Source organism: Grampus griseus (assembly GCF_964374135.1).
Source record: "Grampus griseus genome assembly, chromosome: 5".
NCBI lineage: Eukaryota > Metazoa > Chordata > Mammalia > Artiodactyla > Delphinidae > Grampus > Grampus griseus.
Window position 1 is genome coordinate 60,599,498 of NC_138998.1, and position 23,165 is coordinate 60,622,662.

At 42.1% G+C, this 23,165-nt stretch overlaps 1 protein-coding gene across 3 annotated transcripts in view; it reads left to right on the top strand.

Annotated features, from left to right (window-relative positions):
- YEATS2 (YEATS domain containing 2) overlaps positions 1 to 20,062 on the top strand; it is a 109,686-nt gene extending 89,624 nt beyond the window's left edge. For 2 of the 3 annotated variants that reach the window (XM_082654228.1, XM_082654229.1), the window contains exons 23-32: positions 4,549 to 4,677; positions 5,169 to 5,267; positions 9,686 to 9,788; positions 10,947 to 11,020; positions 12,085 to 12,164; positions 13,106 to 13,307; positions 14,950 to 15,176; positions 16,061 to 16,135; positions 16,826 to 16,899; positions 18,280 to 20,062. In XM_082654228.1, coding sequence (XP_082510354.1) covers positions 4,549 to 4,677; positions 5,169 to 5,267; positions 9,686 to 9,788; positions 10,947 to 11,020; positions 12,085 to 12,164; positions 13,106 to 13,307; positions 14,950 to 15,176; positions 16,061 to 16,135; positions 16,826 to 16,899; positions 18,280 to 18,388 — 1,172 coding nt within the window. In that variant the 3' untranslated portion in view covers positions 18,389 to 20,062. Of the gene's footprint in view, positions 1 to 4,548; positions 4,678 to 5,168; positions 5,268 to 9,685; positions 9,789 to 10,946; positions 11,021 to 12,084; positions 12,165 to 13,105; positions 13,308 to 14,949; positions 15,177 to 16,060; positions 16,136 to 16,825; positions 16,900 to 18,279 lie in introns of those variants that run through there. The other variant, XR_014296737.1, reaches the window with a different exon arrangement.
- The last annotated feature ends 3,103 nt before the right edge of the window (positions 20,063 to 23,165 follow it).

A 23,165-nucleotide genomic window follows, 5' to 3' on the forward strand; every position in this document is an offset into this window, starting at 1 on the left:
CTCAACCACTGTGCCACCAGGGAAGCCCCAAGATATGATTTTTAACAGTAGTTATTATATTGGGTAGTGTTAGAATGACATGCTTGAGCTTTGGTAAGATGTATCGTTTCTCTGTGCCCACCCTGAATGGCCCCGGAAGAGTGTGCCTTTTACTTCTTTGGGTAACATAGAGCACAAATCCTAGAGCCAGATTGCCTAATACCTACCTCATAAAGTTGAGACGATTAAATGAGTTAATATAAAAATGCTTAGGATACCGTCTGACATGTAGTTGCCATTATATAAATAATTGCTGCTGTTATCATTTTTAGTGTCATCATTGTTGTTAGTCCACATTCCCTTATCTGCAATTCTGAAATCCAAAAAGCTGTGAAAACCAAAGGTTTGTTTATTGTTGTTTTTCCCCATAATGAATTTTAGGGCAAAATCTGACCTCCATTGACAGGCTATTTATACTACTTAATATGAATATTCATCTTTTGCCACAAATATTAATGTGTTTGATTACATTGTACTGTCCCAGATGCCAGGGGCTGATATAATATACAGCATTACTTCTCAAACTTGAAAGGTCAACTTTGTTTTACTGTAATCTAGTACAGACAGATACTTCTGTAAAATACAATAAAAATATCACAACAAAGTCAAACTGTTACAAAACTTTTGAACACTCAGTATCTGTATTGCCTTGTTGCAGATTAATAATAGTTTACTAACTGGCACTGGTATACAGAAAAATAACTTAGTATTGCTAATATATATATGATATATATTCATACACACATGTATATACACACACAAACATAAATACATACACATACATACCTTACTATCTCTGCATAAAGATTGTGGGTATTCTTCACTGTTACTGCATGTAGTTTGCTAAAATAAAAGCATAGGCTTGTGAGCTTTTTGGTCTATAAATAAATCATCTTAACGACTCTTGGGTATTAAAAAAAAAAGATTGTGGATATTCTTGTTGTTCTTCTTATTATCACTAGATTCCATACATGAGTCTAAATCAAGCCCCTATGTTTTGTTTGCTTTTTGGGTAGAGACCAAAAGATTAAGGCTGGTTTATTTTTCCCATGATTTCTACCTCCCAGTTAAAATCGACCAAGTTTTTATGTGGGGAGTGCTTGTTCTCTGCTAACTGAATGTTTAGAGGTACTGGGTTAGCACTGGAGTAGAAATTGTAGAAATAGAAGGAATTACTAGTTTAAGAAATGAATGCCCTACTTTTTTCTGATTTTTAAATGAAGTCTCTTGCTTTAAGTTCTAGTTTCCTGAGATACTGCTGATGAAAGTTTATATTATTTTCATAAGAGAATCAAACTGTTTTCTACTGACCATTTTGTGTGTGTGTGTGTGTGTGTATCCTTTTTTTTTTTAATTGAGGTATAACCTTTAATTTTTCAATTAAATTTTTTGTGTGCATTACAAACTGTTTTGAACAAGATTGCCATTGTGACTAGAGCAGAGTAAGCAAGGGAAAGAGAACCAGGAGATAAAGTCAGAGTGGTGGGGGCCAAATCACATAGGGCCTTTGTAGGTCACTGTAAGAACATTGATTTTTACTTCAAGAGAACCCATTGCGGGGTCTTCAGCTCAGGAGTAACACGAGCTGCCTTTTCCTTTTAACAGGTCACTGGCTACAGCATTTAGACTAAACTATGGGGCACAAGGTGGAAACAGGGAATAGACCAAGAAGTAGACACTAAGAAAGAAACTTCGATGATGTATTAGGGAGCCCTGGCAACATGAAACTAAACGGAATTCCAGAAAGAAAACAGAAAATAATGGGAAAGAAATGATCTAAGAAATGAAACAGTTTATCCCCAAATTGAAGGGCATGAACTTCCAGGTTCAAGAGGCACAGTGTCCAGCACAATGAGTGAAAGGTGGCTCACAAGAAGGGACAGTTTGTTCATGAAATCAGAACACCAGTGACAAGGAGAAGATCTGAAAAGCTGTCAGAAAAATAAACAGAAAAGTTCAGAAATTACATTATCATTGGGCTTCTCAGTAGCAGTGCTGGAAGCTAGAATATTGCTTTTCAAAGTTCTAGGGGGGAATTCTTGTAGTCTAGAATTCTGTAATTGGCCAGATCTTTACTGAGTATGAGGGTAGAAATATTTTCTGACAGACAACGTTTCAAATGTATTTTCTATGACCTTGTCTCAAAACATAACTAAAATACATGTTTCACCAGAGTGAAGAGGTGTAGACCAAGAAAGAGGACAAAAATAGAGAGGAAGGCAAAGGGAATTCCCAGGGTAACTGTGAAAGGGCGCTCCCCGAATGAAGGCTTTGCAGCAGGCCTAGAAAGCAACAGTCCAAATTAGAGCATATCAGAGAGTCCCAGGAAGGATAGCTCTTATTTTAAAAATGGAACTGTAAATTATTTAGGAGGTTTGACCATGTGGAGAGCTGTATAAAGGGTGATTTATAGCATTTTTGAAGGACATGGGAAGACTTTAGTAAGATGTTGAAGGAGAACTAAATAAGCAAATGAAAAAGAAGGAAATTATTAACTCCAGAAAATGAGATCGAGTCATAGCATCATGATATTCTTTGGATCGATAGAGACCAATATTGGAGGAGAGGGAAGAGCGGGTAAAAATGCCTTACAGTGCTTATCTACCTTAATAGTAAGTCAGTGTGTAACATCAAAATGAATCAAGGCCTACAATATACACATTCTTTTAAAAAATGCTGAGATAAATATTAAAACACCAAAAGGTTAAAAGTGTATACTACTGGGGAACCAGATGAAGACAGGGAGTTGGAGCAAAGGATGGCTATTTTTAGTTATATGCCTTTTAGCACTTTTTAACTTTTCAACTGATGAGCATGTAATGTTTTGATAGAAATAAGAATTTTAAAAATACGAAGAAACCAGGTCATTGTTGTACTCTTGGAGGGCACATCTCAGTTAAGTAATTACTACTTGACTGATCTAACACTCATCTATTCCAAAGAACGATTTTCTTGTTTATTTAAGGCTTTGTTCTTGAAAGTATTTAAGACTATTCCTGTTCTTTTTTTTTTTTTTGCGGTATGCGGGCCTCTCTCTGCTGTGGCCTCTCCCGTTGCAGAGCACAGGCTCTGGATGCGCAGGCTCAGCGGCCATGGCTCACGGGCCCAGCCGCTCCGCGGCATGTGGGATCTTCCCTGCCCCCGTGTCCCCTGCATCGGCAGGCGGACTCTCAACCACTGCGCCACCAGGGAAGCCCAAGACTATTCCTTTTCTTAACTCAAGCTAACTGCATTCCAGTGCCTTAAAGTATCTTTAGCCTCTGTCGCTGTTTTTTAAAAAAAATATTTAATTAATTAATTAATTTATTTATTTGGCTGCATCAGGTCTTAGTTGCAGCAGGCAGGCTCCTTGGTTGCATAATGCGAAATCCTAGCTGCAGCATACATGTGGAATCTAGCTCCCCAACCAGGGATCGAACCCGGACCCCCTGCATTGGGAGCTTGGAATCTCAGCCACTGCGGCACCAGGGAAGTCCTGTCTGTCACTGTTTTTAAGTAGTTGTTATAATATGTGTTTGTGTTGTATCTTGTGTACTCCTTTTTGTCACTTTTTTTACTGGCCCTCTGAATGTCTAGAATAGTTTTATAATGGAAATGGGAGTATGGAAATTCTTTTAAAGCAAAGTGGGAGAGGATGACCCCTTCTAAAATAAGTGGAGAATATCTGGTTTGAAAAATAAAGGCTGCACAGAGATAGGAAATTATAAGATATGGTGAATAGACAGACTGAAGTATTAGATATGTAAAGGTTGTTGTAAAGAAGAGGCAGATAAATTAGGACCAGATTAAAATGGACTCTGGGGGCTTCCCTGGTGGCGCAGTGGTTGAGAGTCCACCTGCCGATGCAGGGGACACGGGTTCATGCCCCGGTCCGGGAAGATCCCACATGCTGCGGAGCAGCTGGGTCCGTGAGCCATGGCCGCTGAGCCTGCGCGTCTGGAGCCTGTGCTCCGCAACGGGAGAGGCCACAACAGTGAGAGGCCCACGTACCACAAAAAAAAAAAAAAAAAGGACTCTGAATGCTTTGACTAATTTTGGAAACATTCTCTAGGCAGTCCAGAGCCAGAGAAGGTTTTTAAGTAGGAAAATGACAGTTACCCAAATCAAAATACAAAATTTTACATCCAGTTTGTACGTATCACAGCTATATACAAAACAAATAAATTGTCATATAAAACAAACATGGAAAAGAACTATCTCAAAATGATGATACTGGTTGTCTCTGCAGTAGGACTCTGGGTGACTTTTCTCTTTTCTATTATTCCCACTTTTCCAAAAGTTTTTGTATTACTTTATGATAGCAGGGTAAAAATAAATCATTATTGTTGCCTCATTGCTTCATTGAGAAATCAGCTGCATCCGTTGGCGTATGCTTCCAGCTCTTTCTTTATTGAAAGGGTAAATGTCCTAAGAATGTCCTCCTGTGAGAAAATATGAATGCTGAAGAGGGCATGAACTTCAAGGAAGCATCTGATCTTCAGCTTGGCTTTATCTTCCAACTTATTTTAGGATTGTTAAAGATTCATTCCAGTCAGTCCAATCCCCAGCAGGCTGTTCTGACAATCCCCAGCCAGCTCAAACCACTCAGTGTAAACACATCTGGAGGTGTGCAGACTATACTGATGCCTGTGAATAAAGGTGAGTTCTTCACCTGTGGGTGTGGTTGTCTCTGGGTCTGTCTGGTGGGAGAGTCTGTATTCCGTCACGTGGTGGCCGCTCCTCCCTTTTTTAGCCTGCCCTTGAGCTGTCACCATACTCCCTGGCACCACCTCTAGGACTGAAAGTAAAACCCAAATGATCCACTGACTTCTAAATAACTGCCCATTTCTTAAGTTGAGTAGGGGGGTTACATTTTAAGCATTTATGAGTGCAGGTTAATTGGATTTTTATTTTCTGAGTTTAGTGACAAGCTCCCATTTCCACAGTTGAAGATACCAGCTCATTTACCCTGGTACTAATAGGAAACAGCCACCTTGTCAATCACTGTATTAAAAAAGGACCATATCTGTTGTACTGAAATTGTTTTTGTGCTAGTAGCCTAAGGAGGGGCTACCACCTGGGAGTTAGATCATTTTCATTAAAATAATTTCTATATTTCTTATATCCTCCCCTCCTTTTTTGCCTGTTAGTGGTTCAGTCATTTCCTACCAACAAATCACCTGCCATTCTGCCTGTAGCTGCCCCAACTCCAGTTGTCCCCAGCTCTGCTCCAGCACCTGTTACAAAAGGTATGTAGTTTCCCACAGTATATTTGCCCAGAAGTTTTGTGCAAGACATTACTGTAATATGACTCCCTTGAATTTCAGCATCCATGAATCGGTCACTTCAAAAATATGTAGAGTGTTTATATATAGACTTGACATTAAGGGAAATACAGAGATGTATAAAGCATCATTTCTGCCCTCCAAGAACTTATAATCAGGTTGAAGAGAGTTGCAGTAGACAGCAAGCAGTGATTGATACATGCAGGGTAAGTGATCTGGAAAATGAATGCTGAAGTATTTCAATCTAGGATGTCTGGTCAGGGAAGCTGGGGGTGTTCAGGTGGGTAGCACTTTTGTGTAGCACTTTGTATGGGACATGGATTATAACCTGGACTTTAGAGTGAAGCATTTTTAGCTGTGGAGGGGTCAAGGGGCATGCCAGATTAAGGGAACAGTAGAGACAAAGACTCAGAGGGTTTGTTTGGGGGAGTAGACCAATTAAAGGGACTCATCTGGGGTATGTAGTTGCGATAAAGGAGCTGTAGGTAGGGCCAGACCTTGGCAGCTGGCAGTGGGGACATTTCTGACTGTTGAGTAGATGGAGATAGTGCAGTGGGTTAACACATTTTGACATTTGTAACATCTACAATAATGATAGCTACCATGTGTAAGAGCCTAAAGTGTACTAGGCACTGTGCTAGCTGCTTTATATATATATCATTAATTATCACAGTACTTTAGGACAGCTATTACGCCCATTTTGCAAATGAGGAAACTGAAGTTTGGAGATACTAAGTCCATACTTCCCAAGTCTAGAAAACTAGAAAGCAGTACAGTCAGAATTTGAAATACTTTCCAGGCATGCCAGGATGTCTCATAATAGTCTTATGAAGAGATGGATTTGGAACTTAGAGCATGACCATCCAAAGCAAGGATTGGCTGACTGCAGTCTGCTGCTCGTTTTTTAATGAGCACATGGCCATGCCCATTCATTTACATATTGTCCATAGGTGCACTGCAACCTCAAGAGTTGAGTAGTTCTAGCTGAGATCATATGACCCACAAAACCTAAAATATTTACTGATTAGTTCCTTATAGGAAAAGTTAGCTAGTCCTGATGGAAGAATTGATACTAATCTAGACCAGCGTTTCTTCTCAGCAGTAGGTATATATCATAGGCCTTCCTCATACAGATTCTGATTCAATTAATTTTGGACTGGGGCCAGAGCATCTCTGTTTTGATTTTAATTGAGGAAAATTTTGTGTAAAGTGCAAAGATACTAAGCATACCATTTGATGAGTTTTGACAAATGCATAAACCCAAGTAACCAATATTGCATTCAAGCTATAGAAATTTCCATCACCTTGTGCCCCCTTCCAGTCAATTCCCATCCCGTATAGGCAACCACTGTTCTGATTTCTATTATGATAGATTACTTGTGTCTATTTTTAAACTTTATGTGAATGGAAGAACATACGTTCTTTCGTGTCCAATTTCATTCACTCACTGCAGTGTTTTTGAGATTCAACCATGTTGTTGGTGAGTAGTATTCCACATTGTAGGGATGGATGGATATACCATAATTTGTTTATCCTTTCTCCTGTTAGTGGAGATTAGGGTTATTTTCAGTTTGGGGCTATTATATGTAAGTCTCAGCATATGTTTTCATTTCTCCAGTAGAATAGCTATCCCAGCCTGAATATGCTGATTATATAATTTTGTAATTGTTTGCGTGCCAGATTAAAGTGAGTATACTTGTGGGAATTCCCTGGAGGTCCAGTGGTTAGGGCTAGGCGCTTTCACTGCCATGGCCTGGGTTTAATCCCTGGTTGGGAAACTAGGAACCTGCAAGCCATGCAGTGTGGCCAAACAATAAGTAAATACAGTGACTATACTTGCACCTATAGAACTGGAGTATCTGAACTTTTTCTGAGGCCTTCCTTTTGTTTTTTGAAGTCTTGGAATCACTAGGGGTTGGGGGAAGATGTATTGCTAACAGTGAAATTAGCGAGGTCACTCAATACAAGTCTGTATACATACAAAAGCCATTTTGATTTCTATATAGAAATTAACTGCTAACAACCCACTAAACATTTCTGAAATTTAGAAGATCTAAATAAATGGAAGGATATACCATTATAAATATAATAAATTATAAATATATTATTTAATTATATTACTGAAAGACCTGATATGTTATTAATCCTCCCCCCAAATGACACAGATTCAATACAGTCCCAGTCAGAATCCCTACATTGTTGTTTTTGTGCTTGTGCAGAAATTGACAAGCTAAATCTAAAATGTATATGGGAATGCAAGGCCTAGAGTAGCTAAGACAGTCTTGAAGAACAAAAAGCCAGGGGACTTGGGCCACCAGATATATACATACTGTAAAGCTACAGTAATTGAGATAGTGTAGTATTGGTTCAAGAATAGACAGAATATAGGGGTGGGGTAGTGGGAGGTACAAACTATTGGTTGTAAGATAAGCTCAAAGGATGTATTGTACAACACAGGGAATATAGCCAATATTTTGTAATAACTGCAAATGGAAAATAACCTTTAAAATTGTTTAAAAATAAAAAATTTTTTAAAAGAAACAAAAAGAATAATTGAACAGAAAAAAGAGCCCAGAAATAGACTCACGCATATATAGTCAGCAGACTCAGTAGGGAAAGGATGTTCTTTTCAATAAATAGAGCTGAGTTAATTGGATATATCCATTTGGGGAAACAAAACTTGGCCCCTGCCTTACACCATAAACAGAAATTAATTTGAATTGGATCATAGACTAAATGTGAAGGTAAAACAATAAAGCTTCTAAAAGAATATGAGAATATCTTCATGACCTTGGGCAAAGAGCACACAAGAAAGCTAGCCATAAAAGAAGATTGATAAATTAGACTTTATTAACACTAGGAACCTCATTTTATTAGAGGGACAAAATTAAGCGTGAAAGTCAAGCCACATCCTGGAAGATAATTTGCAATTGATATATTTGACAAAGGAGTTCTGTTCAGAATATACACAGACCTAAAAATCAATATGAAAAAGACTGACACCGATTTTTTTTAAAGAGCAAGAAATGTAAACAGGTACTTCACAGAAGAGGATATTGAAATATCTCTTAAGGAAATGAAAAGTTGTTCAACCTCATCAGTCATCAAGGGAATGCAAGTTAAAACCGTAGTGAGATACTATTCTATCACCAAAATGAAAAGAACTGACATTACTAAGTGTTGGCAAAGATGTGAAGCAACTGGAACTCACATACACTGCTCATGGGACTACAAATGGATATAATTACTTTGGAAATCAGTTTGGCAGTTTCTAATAAAGTTAAACATATATCTGCCCTATCAGCAGATACACTGCTAGGAAACGCATGTGTATGTCCACCCAAAGGTCCATTACATTGTTATTTTTAATAGCTAAAAAGATGCTGACACAAAAGGGTAGCACAGTATGATTCCAGTTATATGAAATTTAAAGTGGACAAAAGGTGGTTATCTTTGGCAGGAAAGAATGCCAAAAGCGTAAGGGAGCCAGGTTGAGGACTGGAAATACTCTATTTTGATTGGAGTGATGGGTACATGGATGAATACGTAGGTAAAATTTATCAAACTGTACCCTTAGTATTTGTGCATTTTATGCAAGTTATGTTATACATCAAAAAAAAGGAAAGATGCACTAGTAGATCTCATTTGTAGACCCTTGCTTTTATGAAACTATTGAAGGATGTTGAGTAGGAAAATGACACTAACACGGTCCTTTAGGAAATTTTTCTGGTGCTCATGTACAAAATGGGTTGTTAGGGAAGAGACTGAAGGCAGGGATGCTGATACAGAAGCAGCGAGTGTGTATTCACAGTATTTTGATCAAAGAAGGCTGTGAAAGTAAAGGAAGACAATGCTCCTGAGACATTGCTCTCTTCCATCAGTAGATCTGGTGATATTAAAAGGCTGCATGTGATTAGCTTGGATTTTTCCAAGCACAACATATCTGATTTTTGCTTTTTGCCCTGTGTCTTAGAACACTAAGATAATGCTAAAAGTTGATAAACTTAGCTGGAGAGATGATAAGCAAAAGGATATTAGAACTTAGAACAGGCCAGCATTGTATTTTAATGTGGCATTGTTCAAGTGTGTGTGTGTGTGAGAGAGAGAGAGATCTCACATAGCACTGTGGTTGGCCCTCTAAGAAATATCTAAAAAGCCACTTTATTGCCCCACCTTGTCATGAGACCCAGGCTAACAGTTCTCCCCTTGTCTGCTGATCCTGTGATGATAGGCGCCGTCTCAGCGCCCTGGCCATGTCTCTGCAGCAGCTGCTGTGGCAGTGTCCTCACTGAGTTTCCATGGAAGAGCTTTTGTTTCTGCCCACACGTGTCCTTCCATCATTGAACCCTAACAGTTCTCTCATTGTTGCTCTTCCCTTGTAGTGAAGACTGAACCAGAAACACCTGTGCCAAGCTGCCCCTCTCAGGATGGTCACACAGCAGTGAAAACAGAAGAAAGTTCTGAGCTGGGAAACTATGTCATTAAGTAATTATTTCAGTCCTCTCTAAGGGAGTTGTGCTTTCGGTGTGTTTATGGTACTTTTAAAAAACCATCCCCGAGACAGCTGCATATGTGTAGAGTTGTGTGTATGAGTTAAGCCCTTTGATGGGTGGAAACCTTCTGTCTGTGTGTGGTGAACAAGTATTACCGTTTGCTGCACAGCTCAGGAGTCTTCATTTAACCCCTTGACGTGACCTCTGAGCAGCACTTGATTTGTTGCCTCAAAAGCCTCCGCTGCAATTACAGATCTCCCTCCATTTGAGCTTACCAACACGAAGTTTCTTTGCTGAATCTTTCTTTGGGTATGAAATTTTTCATGATGTAATTACTCAGGTGTGTATACATTTTGTGTCGGAGTATCCACACACCTGCCTAATCTTAAACAGCTGCCTTTTCATGGCCCATACAGACTCAGTGCTTCGTTTTTGGTTTTTTTTTGCGGTACGCGGGCCTCTCACTGCTGTGGCCTCTCCCGTTGCGGAGCACAGGCTCCGGACACGCAGGCTCAGCGGCCGTGGCTCACGGGCCTAGCCGCTCCGCGGCATGTGGGATCTTCCCGGACCGGGGCACGAACCCGTGTCCCCTGCATCGGCAGGCGGACTCGCAACCACTGCACCACCAGGGAAGCCCATCAGTGCTTCTTCTAAAAATACTCCTAGAGATTTTCTAATTTCCGAATTGGGAACCCACCTCTGACTGCATATTTTGAAGTATTTCAAACTGCTGGGAATGGTAGAAGCTTAGCCACTTTCATATAACAGGTGACAGCATGAACTGTAATAACCCTAAGATAGGCATTGTATGATAGAATCCCCTACTCTAGTGATAATCACATTGCAAAAAGATTACGTGGCTATTTAATTTTAAAATATAGATAAAATGAAATGTCAGGTTTGCATAATTTGTCATTCTTGGGGTTTCATCTTAGTGTTGACTTTTTAAGCATTGAATGCTCTTCATTTATAAAGAAGGCTATGCATAGAAGGAAGGACATACCAATATAGTTGGTTTAAATTATAATTCCCTTGGAAAGGAGAAATATATACATAAATTCATATGTGTTATGTGCGCACACACACACACACAGTTAGAAACTGCTCTGTGTATTCCCTACCTTAATTTTCTTTTCTTTGTCCTTCTCAGGATAGACCATTTAGAGACTATCCAGCAACTCTTAACAGCAGTAGTAAAGAAGATCCCTTTAATCACTGCAAAAAGTAAGACAATACTGAATATATGGATGCATTTTTTTTAAAGCTGTGAAGTACTTGGGATATTAAGTCAACTTGAATCACCTGGTGTTGTAATTAATACTGACATGGTAGTTATCACAGAGGTTTTAGCTACAGCTGTAGCTCATTTGCAGGGTTTTAGAATTAATATCTTGGTCAGTTAGTCTTACTATTTGCACGGTTTGATCTGCAGAAGGAATTTTTTTATCTTTCATCTAACACTCACTCTGTAGAAATAAACAACTGTCAAGACCTCCTGCAGTGATGTCTCCTCTATCCCTGCCCATTGTCAGCAAGACTGAACAGTTTGCTTCTCAGCCCCAATTGCTCTGACAGAATCAACAGCCCTCACCAAGGGCATGACCGACAGCCTGTGGATACTTAAGCTTCGGCTCTCGGGCAAGATCACCCGCGAACATTTAGAGGGAAGGGATGAAGCAGATTATCATTTCACATTCATGGGAATATGGAAACAATAGGCCAAGTACAGACTACCTTGTTTATTTTTTCCAGCTGTAATAGCAAAGAAACTATTTTTTTTCCCCTCAAAGGGGTCATTTCGAGGTAGCTCAAAGTAAACTCAGTGATTTTTCTAGCCCAGCAAGAAAAATATTTTTTAAAAAATTCAGATACAAATACAGAATATTAGAGCTGAAAGGCAGTTCTGGAACTGTCTTTCCCAGTGGTCTCATTTTACAGTTAAGAAAACTGAAGCCCAGAGAGATGATATAGGTTGCCCAAGGCAGCTTAGTGAATGGCAAGGCCAAGGCTATATCTCAGGTCTCCTGTTCCCAGTGGAGTGCCATTTCCACTTATTTTAATAGGTAGTCTACTGCCATGATACTTTCTCTACCAGAGAAGCTGATTTCCCAGGAAGGGCTGTTGTTTTGAGAACACACGAATGAGTGTGTTATGTTGCATCTGAACTTGCCTGTTAAGGAACATAGCCAATAAAGAGGTCTAAAGAAACTTTTGGACATGCTTCCAGCAAATAAGATTTTATTTAAATCATAACTTTATTCAGAGTTTGCTGGATATGTGCATTCTAGGTGAAGATGCCAGCTGTTTTTCTGCAAAATCTGTGGAGCAGTATTATGGCTGGAACATTGGGAAAAGGAGAGCTGCTGAGGTAATCCCATGTTTGCTGCAGGCCACCACTGAGAGCCTATTAGAGAAAATAACCAAAACACATATGCATTCTGGCTGCTTCCATAAACCTCGTCACATGGAGCAATGATATATTTTGCAGCATGTTTCGTTAAATTTTTTTTTTTTAACTTTATTTTTTGTCCGTGCCGGGTCTTCATTGCCGCACACTGGCTCTTCGTTGCAGCGCCAGGCTTCTCTCTAGTTGTGGCATGTGGGTTTTCTCTCTCTAGTTGTGGCGCGCAGGCTCTGTAGTTTGTGGTGCTCGAGCTCAGTAGTTGCGGCGTGAGGGCTTAGTTGCCCTGTGGCATGTGGGATCTTAGCTCCCCTACCAGGGATCAAACCTGCATTGGAAGGCAGATTGCTTTACCACTGGACCACCAGGGAAGTCCCTCGTTAAATATTTGATGGTAGAACTTTTTCCTTAGTTAAAAATCTCATTCTCCAAAGACATGTAGCTAGCCTTTGAAAGATCTACTTTTTCCTGCATTGGTAAAAGTTTCTAAAAAATTTTAAAGAATTATATTAAAATTAAGTCAAGTATTTATTACTCAGTGTGGTAGCAACTGTGCCAGACAGTAAGGTTATAAGAGGGAAGTAGCAGGTACAGAGGCATGCTTAGGAAGCTTTGAGAAAGGCTGTGTGATGAGTTTGGGGAAGGCTGGGAAGGCTGGGGAAGTGGGAGATCACAGGTTAAGACCAGGTGAAACACCTTGTAGGCCAAACCTAGGAATTTCAGTTTTATTTTATAAGCATTAAGTAAGAGTTTTTACTTTTTTTAAAAACTGAGGAGTAACACCATCAGATTTTTTTTCCTTAGAAAAAAATGATTCTAACAAGTTAGCATGGTAGTTTAGAGTTGGGTGATTTATTTGAACACGCTAAGTTGAAGAATTCTCTCCCTCCCCCCTCAATTTTTTTAAGTGGCAAAGAGCGATGACAATGCGAAAAGTCTTACAAGAAATACTGGAAAAGAATGCAAGATTTCATCACCTGACCCCGCTTAAAACCAAGCACATTGCTCACTGGTGTCGCTGCCATGGCTACACCCCACCTGACCCCGAAAGCCTGAGGAGTGACGGGGACTCGATCGAGGATGTGCTGACCCAGATTGACAGCGAGCCAGGTAAGCACTGGTGGGACTCTGGCACCATCAGCAGCCGAGAGGTGTTTCCTTGGAGCACGTGGTCACCTGTCAGCCTCCATGGTTTTCGGGCCACGTCAGCCCCAGCAGTTTTCCATGCTCTTTCCTTCAGCTGAGGTGAAGGGACCTGAGGACTCCAAGAGCTGCCTTAAAGAACAGGAGCCCACCCTGGGTGTCCCGCCCACCCCCTAGGATGGTCCCTACAGAACTATTTGTGCCCAAGTGTCCCAAGTGTTGTGCCCCAGCCAGGAATGTTCTGGCCCGTGACACGCAACAGGAACACACTGTTCATTCAGGAGCCCCCTTCCTCAGCATCATTTCTCCTTTGAAGACCTTCTTGATCTAACTCCTTTCCTTGTGGTAGAAGTGACTTCTTCCTTTGTGACCTTATAGCCACCCTCACACAGACGAGTCTTCTCCCTGAAGATGGGGACGATGTCTTATCTGTTACTTTATCTCCAAAACCTAGCCTGGAAGTGCACTGCCCAGTGCTGGAGGCACAGGTTTAAACAACTAATAATGTTGCAGATAAAACGAATTGTTTTATGATAAAGACACAAATAACTGAGCTATATGTGGGCAGGGGTGCAGGGGAGCTGGGTATAAAAGACATATGGGGAAAATATTTTGAGTTTCACCTTAATGAATAAGGAGTGTTTTCTCCTCTCAGCCCCATTTCTGTAGAAAAACAGATGCTCCACCTCCCAGTCTGAGGGAACCTGGAGCACAGGGAGGGTCTGGGGGGGTTCCTTTAAGACTTAGCACAAGTCCCACTTTCTCCATGAAGCTTTCCCCAGAGCCCTAACACAGGTCCTTTCTCTGATCTCCAGTGGTATTTAATATCAGAACCTTGAGGGTTTGTCAGATTTATATCTAAGGTCTTTGGAGAGCAGAGACCATGTCGATTACTTCTGTGCTTCACCGGTAGTGTATGTAAAGCACAATACTTTACCTGTACTAGGCTTTCTGTTAATATGACTGACTGATCTGTGAGCATCCTGCCAATAAAACAGAGAAAGCCAGGAGCTGGATGCTCTACCTCCATCCTGCTGGCTGCCCTTAACTCCATCTTGTCCCAGTCTGGACCTCACTTATTTATCTATAAAGTGAAAGGGATGCACTAGAAGATTCCCAGAGCCCCTGCTGGCTTTAAACTTCTAATACTCTTTGTTGGGTTTTGTATAAATCAACTTATTAAAGACTGGATGCACGATATACACTAAAATGTTAGTAGTACTTATCTCTAAGCAGAGCATGGATGAGTTTTAATTTCTTTATTGTGCATTTCTAAATTCTCCAGATTTAAAATCTGAAAACAAATTAGTGGAGTGGGAGGATGGCCTCGTTTTTGGTGGCATAAGTATGAATTATGTGCTGTTTTGACTTAGATTGTCCTTAACAGCACATATGTTTTAACGCAAGATGCCTGTCTTGGTGCTTGTCTCCCTTATGAATTACTAGTTCTCATAATTATAGATTCATAGAATTTTAGAACCAGAAAGAAGGTCAGCTCCCTTGATACTTACCCTTCTTCTCTGGGTCTCAGGCTATTGGTCCCTTGGAGATGGACAGTCCCTTTCTTTTGTCACCACAGCTGTCATAAGACTGATTACCTCTCATTTAGAGTGCCCGTCATCATTCTCCTCTGCTGACAACCTCTGCCGGAAACTGGAGGACCTGCAGCAGTTTCAGAAAAGAGAGCCGGAGAATGAGGAGGAGGTGGACATCCTCAACCTCTCAGAGCCGTTAAAGATAAACATCAAAAAAGAACAGGACGAGAAACAGGAAGAAATGAAATTCTACCTGCCACCAACACCAGGCTCTGAATTTATTGGTGACATCACACAGAAGGTAGGGGACTAAGGCCTGTGCTGCTGGATCCCTAACCAGGTGCAAGGTGCAAGGTGTTCAGCCTTAGAAACTGACACCAGACTTTCTGGTGAAGCAGGTGTATGATTTCCTTCTGCCTGGTAAACCTGGGCTCTGCTCTCTGGGCACCTGCCTTCCTACATCGGGGCCTTTGGGCAGGAAAATGAATTACATATGTAGAGAGGCTGCTCGTTGAACATGAAATTGAAGGAAAGGCAGCTAGACGTAGGCAGTTTTTTACTTTTCATCTGCTCTTTTCTCATTTGCCTCAGTAGAAGCACCCTTCCCTCATGAGGCATGTCATAATGAGCTCTCCCTGACACTAATAGCTCCCAAGTGCCCTGCCAGGGTGTGGACGTGGCACTCAGTGCCCTTATGGTACAGGAGAGAATTATCTACCTACCTCCAGTGGAACGCAGCCTCACTTCAGCATCTGCCCGCTGCACGGCTGCCTGGGACCCAAGTGATGAAAGACTAGTTTTTTTTCACCTACAGAAGGAGATGACAAGTGGGGCCGTTTCCAAGTATATCTTTATCACCTATTGCAAATAGGGCCTGAGAGTCTGATTCCAGGCTTTCCAATATGTTGCTCCCACTGTCAGAATTCATGGCAAATCCTACGTTCTCTCATGAAGGAGATTTGGGGGTAAGAGCAGGATTATAGTAGCATTTTTAACAATCCCTTAGAAACATGGAGTGGTAGGATAACAGATTTTCGGGTGGTTATATTCTGTGTTACTTCTTAATGAGTTTTGTCCAGAACGTTTGTGGAGTTATTCTTCCACCCGGACATCATCTTGGGTATCAGAAGCGTGCTTGTTTTTCATGAAGACATACGAACAAATGGCTTTCTTCTGCTCTTCCAGATTGGGATCACCCTGCAGCCTGTGGCGCTGCATAGGAATGTGTATGCGTCGGTGGTGGAAGATATGATTTTGAAGGTGGGTGCCTGTGGGCAGCAGAGGGGCCGTGAGCTGCCGTCAGGGGCTGAAGCGCTGAGGGGCCAGCCAGGCAGGACAGAAATGGTACAGAGATGACAGGCTTTACGATTTCTCAGCTTATTCGGGCTTAAAGTTTTCTCTTTTTTTTCCTTCTGATTTTTAAATGAATTAAATTGTAGTGCTACAAGAGTTTCTGTGCTGATGTCACTCTAATGATATCTTTCAGTGCCATTTCAAGTGCTTTTTAAGAAGCCTGAGGTGAGAGTCATAGGTCTCAGTGCTTAAAGAGGTGACTCACATGTCACAACAGTAGCCACAACTGTCCCATCCCTCGGTGAGAGGATGACAAAACCAGGTTCCTTACCCAGCCAGATCCTAGCTCAGCAGTTCCTTTCCTGGTAGATCTCCTCCAGGAGCAGGGATACCTCACAAATAGCCCTCACCTGTTCTCCTTAAAAATAATGTCTGACTAATGAAAATTACCCCCTTCATAATTTCTCAGAATCACAGCCTCTGTAATTGTGGACTATTATTTGTGGTCTATTATTCGAACCTTGAATTTTTCCTTAAGGACTTTTGATCCTTAGATATAGCTGTTTCCAAGTTTAGGGTATGGGATGGGGTCAGCTGCATCCCTTCTTGCCAGCAAGCAGGTGGCCCTTTTGAGAGTAACAGCATCTTCTGTTGTAGGCTACAGAGCAGCTGGTCAGTGACATCCTGAGACAGGCTTTGGCGGTTGGATACCAGGCAGCATCTCACAACAGGTACCGTTATCTCTTTGGTTGGTGGTATCAGGCTGACAGATATTTCCTCACAGTTTAGTTGCCCATCATGATGTTTTAGACCTAAGTCAGTTCAGTAGGAGGTGTCAGTGCTTGGGACATTCTCAGAGCCAGACAGACTTGGGGTCTACTTGGTTGTTTTGAGACAGTCTCGTGGTTGTGAGAGGTCTGTATCTTCCCCATCTCTATTGCATAGACCCTGTTCAGTAGGACTCTCATATGTTACAGGGTTGAACAAATACCAATTCGTTGCCATTGAAGATAAAAGCAGTGTTTCTTTCGTGTCAGGTTTAGGGCCAGGCACTGCATATATTACCTAATTTGTTGTTCATTTCAGAACTCATGCTCCCTTTTTAGAAATCAGGAAACTGGGCTCTGAAAGGTAATCTTGCCTGGCTTTCCCAGCAAATACATGATAGAACCTAGATTTAAACTTAGATCTCACTGGCTCTATACCCACAGGCTCACCAGTGCTCTTTGCAGCCTCTCTAATTGTCATTGATTGCGACGCTGAATTTTGCTCTTTTCCTGGGCCCTGAAAGAATGATAGACAGGCATTCCTTTCAAAGGAAACATTTATTTTATTCTGTTGTGCTTAAAGGTTGTCATAAATTTATATAACTTTAACAGAATACCTGAGGACATGAAGAGACCTAAATCAGAGGAATATGATTAGGTCAGACTTAACAGGAATGTAACACATCAGGCAGTGTAGAGAGGTCTTTACAAAAAGTGAGGAACAAAGGAGTTCTAGTAATGCTGCTTCTTGTCCTGCTGGAGATCCAGGAGTGGGCGGAGTGCCTCTGCAGCCCCTGCTCACCTCTCTGGTCCCAAATGTGAAGACATAGAGTGACCTGAGTGCTTTTGATAAGAACATTGAACGTCACACTTGGCCTGCCATGACTCCATCTCCCATCTTTCCAAGAGATGGGCTCTGTGGTGCATTGACTCAGCTTTCATTCAGCTGAGACTGAATTACAGCAATAACGTTCTGTTCTGCTTTACTTCCTTTTTCTTTTCTCAATCCCCAGTCTTTTTTTTTCTTCTTCTTAATCATTCAACCACCTTATTGAAATCCATCTCATGCCTCTGGTAGGAAGTCATATTTGAGCACTAAATAGGGCTGACCGGGAAGAGGGTAGGCCACATCTCCACCAGAGTCAAAGGAATTAGTGGGAAAGAAGAGGGGGAGAGAGAAGGCACCTGCCCACTCCCCATCCCCAGAGTGGCCCTAAACCGTGCCTATCACTCATCATCCCCACCTACTGGAGCCTGTGCATGGGATGGTCCTTTCAGTAACTTAATTGGTTAAATTATTTAGATATTTGAGAGAATCACTAACATCTTTGTTTTTTGGACCAGGATTCCCAAAGAAATTACAGTGAGTAATATTCACCAGGCCATTTGCAACACTCCTTTTCTGGACTTCCTCACAAACAAACACATGGGGATATTGAATGAAGATCAGTGAACAGAATGAAGATGCCCCTAGGAAAGCAGGATTCGAAGTCTTGAACTGTGATGATTCTTCTATTTGGGACAGAAGGTCGTTTTCTGTGTGCCTCGGAGTATGATGGCTACTAAACCATTGCCTCCACTTAGTAACACCAGTGTTCAGTCCCAGGTCAAATCCTTTTAGGAGAGAAGTTTGTTTCCCGATTCTAGAGTGAAGCCATGAGTGGATGCATGCTCTGTCAGCTTGAATCTGTTCCCTCTCCGTGCAGGCTCCATCAGGGTCTCCATCAGAGCAGGGTCAGGCCCCATGTATCAGGCCCTTCTGTCCTCTGCGTGTTTTCCAGTGGGCACCTTGGGCCTGAGTCTCCCTCCAGGAGGCAGAAAATGAGTCTGGCAAGCTAGAGATTTCACCCATTCTGTGGGCTGGGGTTACAGGCACCACCACCACCACCCTCTAGTTACCCTGATAACATCTGGAGGAGGGCTGGGCTTCGGCACTCAGACCCCAAGCATCGGCTCAGGAAGCAGTGATGCTGTGTGGAAGACACACAAGCCTGGGAGGCTGCAGACTGAGAATGCTTCTTTCATGGGACACAGGAGCATTACTACAACCAGTCTCAGAGCATTGTCAAGGGATGGACAGATCCCAGCATAGGTCAGGAAAAGGTTTGACTACAACTGAGAAGCTCTTAGCCATAGACAGTACCCACAAAGCCCGGGCACTTGGCAGACTCAGGCCAGCTTTGAGTGTGTGCCGGGCAGAGAGCTGGTTCCTCACCATTGGCGTGGTCTGCTGGAGCTTCTGCTGCTGAATCCACGTTGAGTGGCCAGTGGGAAGCAGCCCCTTGGACAGTTCAACCTATCCAGTGGATTTGGTGTCTTGTTCTTCTCTGTCAAGGAGTTTTTCCCAAGAAGAAAAGTGTTTTAAACACTTGTGAGTGCCTTAAAGGTAGAGAAAGGACTGTCAAAGGCAAGACACAGGGATGTCAGTGCTCAGAAGCAGTGAGAACAGATTGTGTCATAGGCAGAGGCCATCTCAGTGGGAGGCAGAAGTGGTCGGAAAAAGGAAAGTTAGCCGCGCCCTGCATGATGTCCAGTTTCATTATAGACACTTTACCCCAATCCTCCTGACAGTCTGTAGAAGTAAAGAATTTATTCTCAGCAGTTAGGAATCTGCTCCAAGAAAAAGTGAAAGCTGTGAGTCAGAGCCAAAGAAACTTATCCAAGCAACATAATTCACGTTTTCATGAATCCTCTAGATGTTCGAGTCAGGAGAAGGCAGGGAGGCAACTACAAGAAATCTGCCCTTTATTCAGCATCTGAGGACAGCAGCTGCAGAGGGAAATTACTCAGTAAGGCATAGGGCACGTCCTGGCTTAGTAATAAAACAGTTCAGTAGTAAAGGCTCAGATATTCCATACATAAAATACTCCAAGCAAGGTTAATGGGCAAGTGTAGACTCATTCAGCAGTGGACTGTGACTCAGATCTAAAGAATGAAGATTTGCTCCAAATGAGAACAGAGTCAGTTATTACAGGTGTGAAAGCCTCAAGAAATTATCTTTTTGCAAAAGAAATAGTAAGCGATTTAACAGTCCCCATATATGTTAATGTTGCAATGAAATGTATTTGTATCATAATATGTAACATAATTGTGTAACAAAAATATCTACAATAAATCTTTCAGTATTTGTGATGGGTTTTTTTGAGTTTGGAGCACTACACTTTGGTAGGGTTTTTCTTACATTAGGTCAAAAAGAGCTGGGATGAGGCAAAGGTATAGGTGTTTGTGTACTTGAATTAATTCTTCCACTTCTTTCCAAAAAGAATTTGCAGCTACTTAAAATAAGGATTACAGTTATATAAAAATCTGAAAAAGTTTTGGAAAAATGCATGTTGGTCCTGGCCATAGTGGTTTCTGACAGCTTGGAGCAAAGGAAAACTACCTCAAAGCCAAAGCAAAGATTAAAACAGCTCCTGTTGTCCAATCAAGAAGCACACTGGTTCGTCTGGCAAGAATGGGTCTGTGCTGAAGCCAGAAAGAAGTTACTCCTGTGACCCAGTCCTGCTGGGACCATCTGCTATCACAGTGGCTAAAAAATTACAGCAAGTACAGAAATATTTCAGAAATGACTATTATTTATATCCACCCTTAATAAGAACTAAAAGCTTTGAAAGCTTTGGTTCTTCAAAGGTAAGAAGTTCTTTGGGGAGGAGGCCCCGTAATACAATCCAAGTATGTAGCTTTCCTGGGACCAGGCTTCACTTAGTGTCACCCTTTACGAAGTTGATGGTCTGGAGGAAGGAGAATAGGGGCATTGACTAGACCCCCTTCTTGAATGTTATTTTTGTCAGCCACGGTTTTGCCGTACCTTAATCGGGGACTCCCTCTTAACTGACTGAAGGCGCCTGTGTGAGTGAGGCCAGCGGAGCTGATCCTGCTCAAAGGGTCCCCCGTTGGCCCAGGGTGGGCTGCATGGCCAAGGTTCTCTCAAAAGCTGCTTTTTGGAGTTTGGCCGAAAATCCTGGAGTTATTACAAGGATGAAAGTATCAGTGTTTGTAATGGGTTTTTCTGAATTCGACTCACTACGGAGCCGTCAGTCTTGGTCTAAATGACTGTGGGTGACAGGACCCAGGGGCCTCCCTGTGGTTGGGCCTCCTCACGGCTGGTCAAGGCTGCTACTGCAGCGCTAACTAACTTTGGTCATGGAATAATTAATTTGAACTCTTTCCTTTGGCTAAAATTACCTAACAAGCAGATTAAACTGCTTTTTAATTTAATATAAAAATGCTAATTATATAGAAACTTTTAGCAAATACTGTAAGGTGTAAAAAATTTTTAATTATCCATAGTTCCCCTTCTCAAAGATAGCCACCATCAGTGTTCCAGTGCGTTCCTTTCGGTCTTCGTCTGTTTGTATCATACATATGACCTAGATGAGTTGGGACCACGTGGCTGAGGCTGCTATTATCTCAGTGTTAAGGCCTTATGAAGACCTAGTGGGAGGAAGCTGCTGTTTCAGAATCCAGATCTAATAATTAATGAAGTCTAGTAAGGAAGGCTGTTGCGTTGGGGTGTTTTTGAAAAGCTGTTTGTTCCTGGGTGTGCAGGATGCCTTCCAGAGGTCAGGCCTCTCTCAGGCAGTGGTGTGCCCACCGCTGCTGCAGTGCCAACACTGCCAGCATGGGGCAGCCTGCTTTACCCCCAGCTCAGTGAATGGGCTCTTGGGACAGGCTCTGGGGGAGGGATGGGCATGGCTGGCTATGTGGTGTGACACAGGCAGGGGCTACTGAGAGGGCCTGTCAGTGGCATCAGATGGACCAAAGCTGCAGATGGGAGTAAAGCAGGCTCCCGGGAAGGGGTGCTTGGGCAGGAGAGAATAAGTACAGCAGCTGTGCTTTGTTGGCCATTTACTGTACTAAGCACGCTGCACATAAACACATTCTCTAGGGGGGGTGGGGAGGGGAGTGGCATTACCCATACTTTGCAGATAAGGAAACAGAAGCTTAAACTGCTCCCAGCTAGTGAATGGAAAAGCCAAGATTTGAGCCCAAGACTAGCTTCAAAGACAGTCCTTTTACCCTAGGCTCCTAGCGGGGTTGGGGGGAAATGGGTAAGTGTAAAAGAGGAAGTTCGTGGGTTCTGTTAAATATTACTACATACGACAGCAGTGCGACTGCAGCCCAGGGTCAGCGTTCTCAGAATCTACAAGCCTCCAAGGGAGAGCAGCAGTAGCCATGGCACATTGAAGTCCTCTTACTAAGAGGAGATAAAGGAAGACATGAGAAGGCGTTCGTGTTTATAATTAATTTAAAGAAATGTTAAATTGAAACAATATGTTTGCGTTTTAGTAAAATCTGGGATTGTACCATTAATCTGTTTGCTTCTCACAGAATGCCCAGCACGCAGTCTCTTTTCCCTTAGAAGCATCTAACATGCAAACCAATGAAGTCTGAAATAATAGGACCCTTTGTGTAAGCATATGGTTTTGCTTTTCCCTTTAAAATGATTCTCTCAACATTTCCTTTGCTGGAAATGTGCCAGAGCTGGGAGCTAGCACCTCTGAGGGGACTGATGGCCCCTCGCAGCCTGAGCTGGAAACAGGGCTCCGCCTCCGCTCTGAGCTGCTTCTAAAACCTGAATGCCACCTCCTGTGGTGAAAGTAAGTGCTCACCTGGCTAAGCCACCTGAGGGCTGGAAAGAGGTAAAGATCCAAAGGGAAATCCTTGAGCTTCCTTACCGAAACTGTCCTTAGCTTGTGCCTCTGATCTCTAAAAGGAACACAAACTCTTTCAAATGTTTCGAGGGCTGCTGTGCAAAGAGGGGACCAGGCTAGTTCCAGGTGGCTGCACTGGCTGGAATTTGTCAAGAAAGGAGAGGGCCTTCCAAAAACAGAATGAGCTGCCTCAACAGCTAGTGAGCTCCCTGTAATGAGATGACGTTTTCAGGTCTTTCAGGGAATGAAGCTAATGCCACCCTTCTCCCAAAGAAGCTCCCAGTTCTTAGTATAGTAGTTCCCATCTAGTCATCAATACATTAAGGGAACAAAACTGGAGTCAGTAATACTAAGGTAAATGTCATTCACTCAGTACTTCACTCATCCCAAGAAATGTTTTGTTAAAACCAGGGTCGTCTTGGCCATAAAGAAATTGTCTTTAAAACTGAAACCCTATGATTGATATTCTGCTTCTTTGGGAAACTTCTTCCTGGTTACTTAGCATCATCATGAGTCACATGCAGGTGATAACCTAAGATTTCTTCTACAGCCTGAACATGTGGGGCCGTTGGTGGG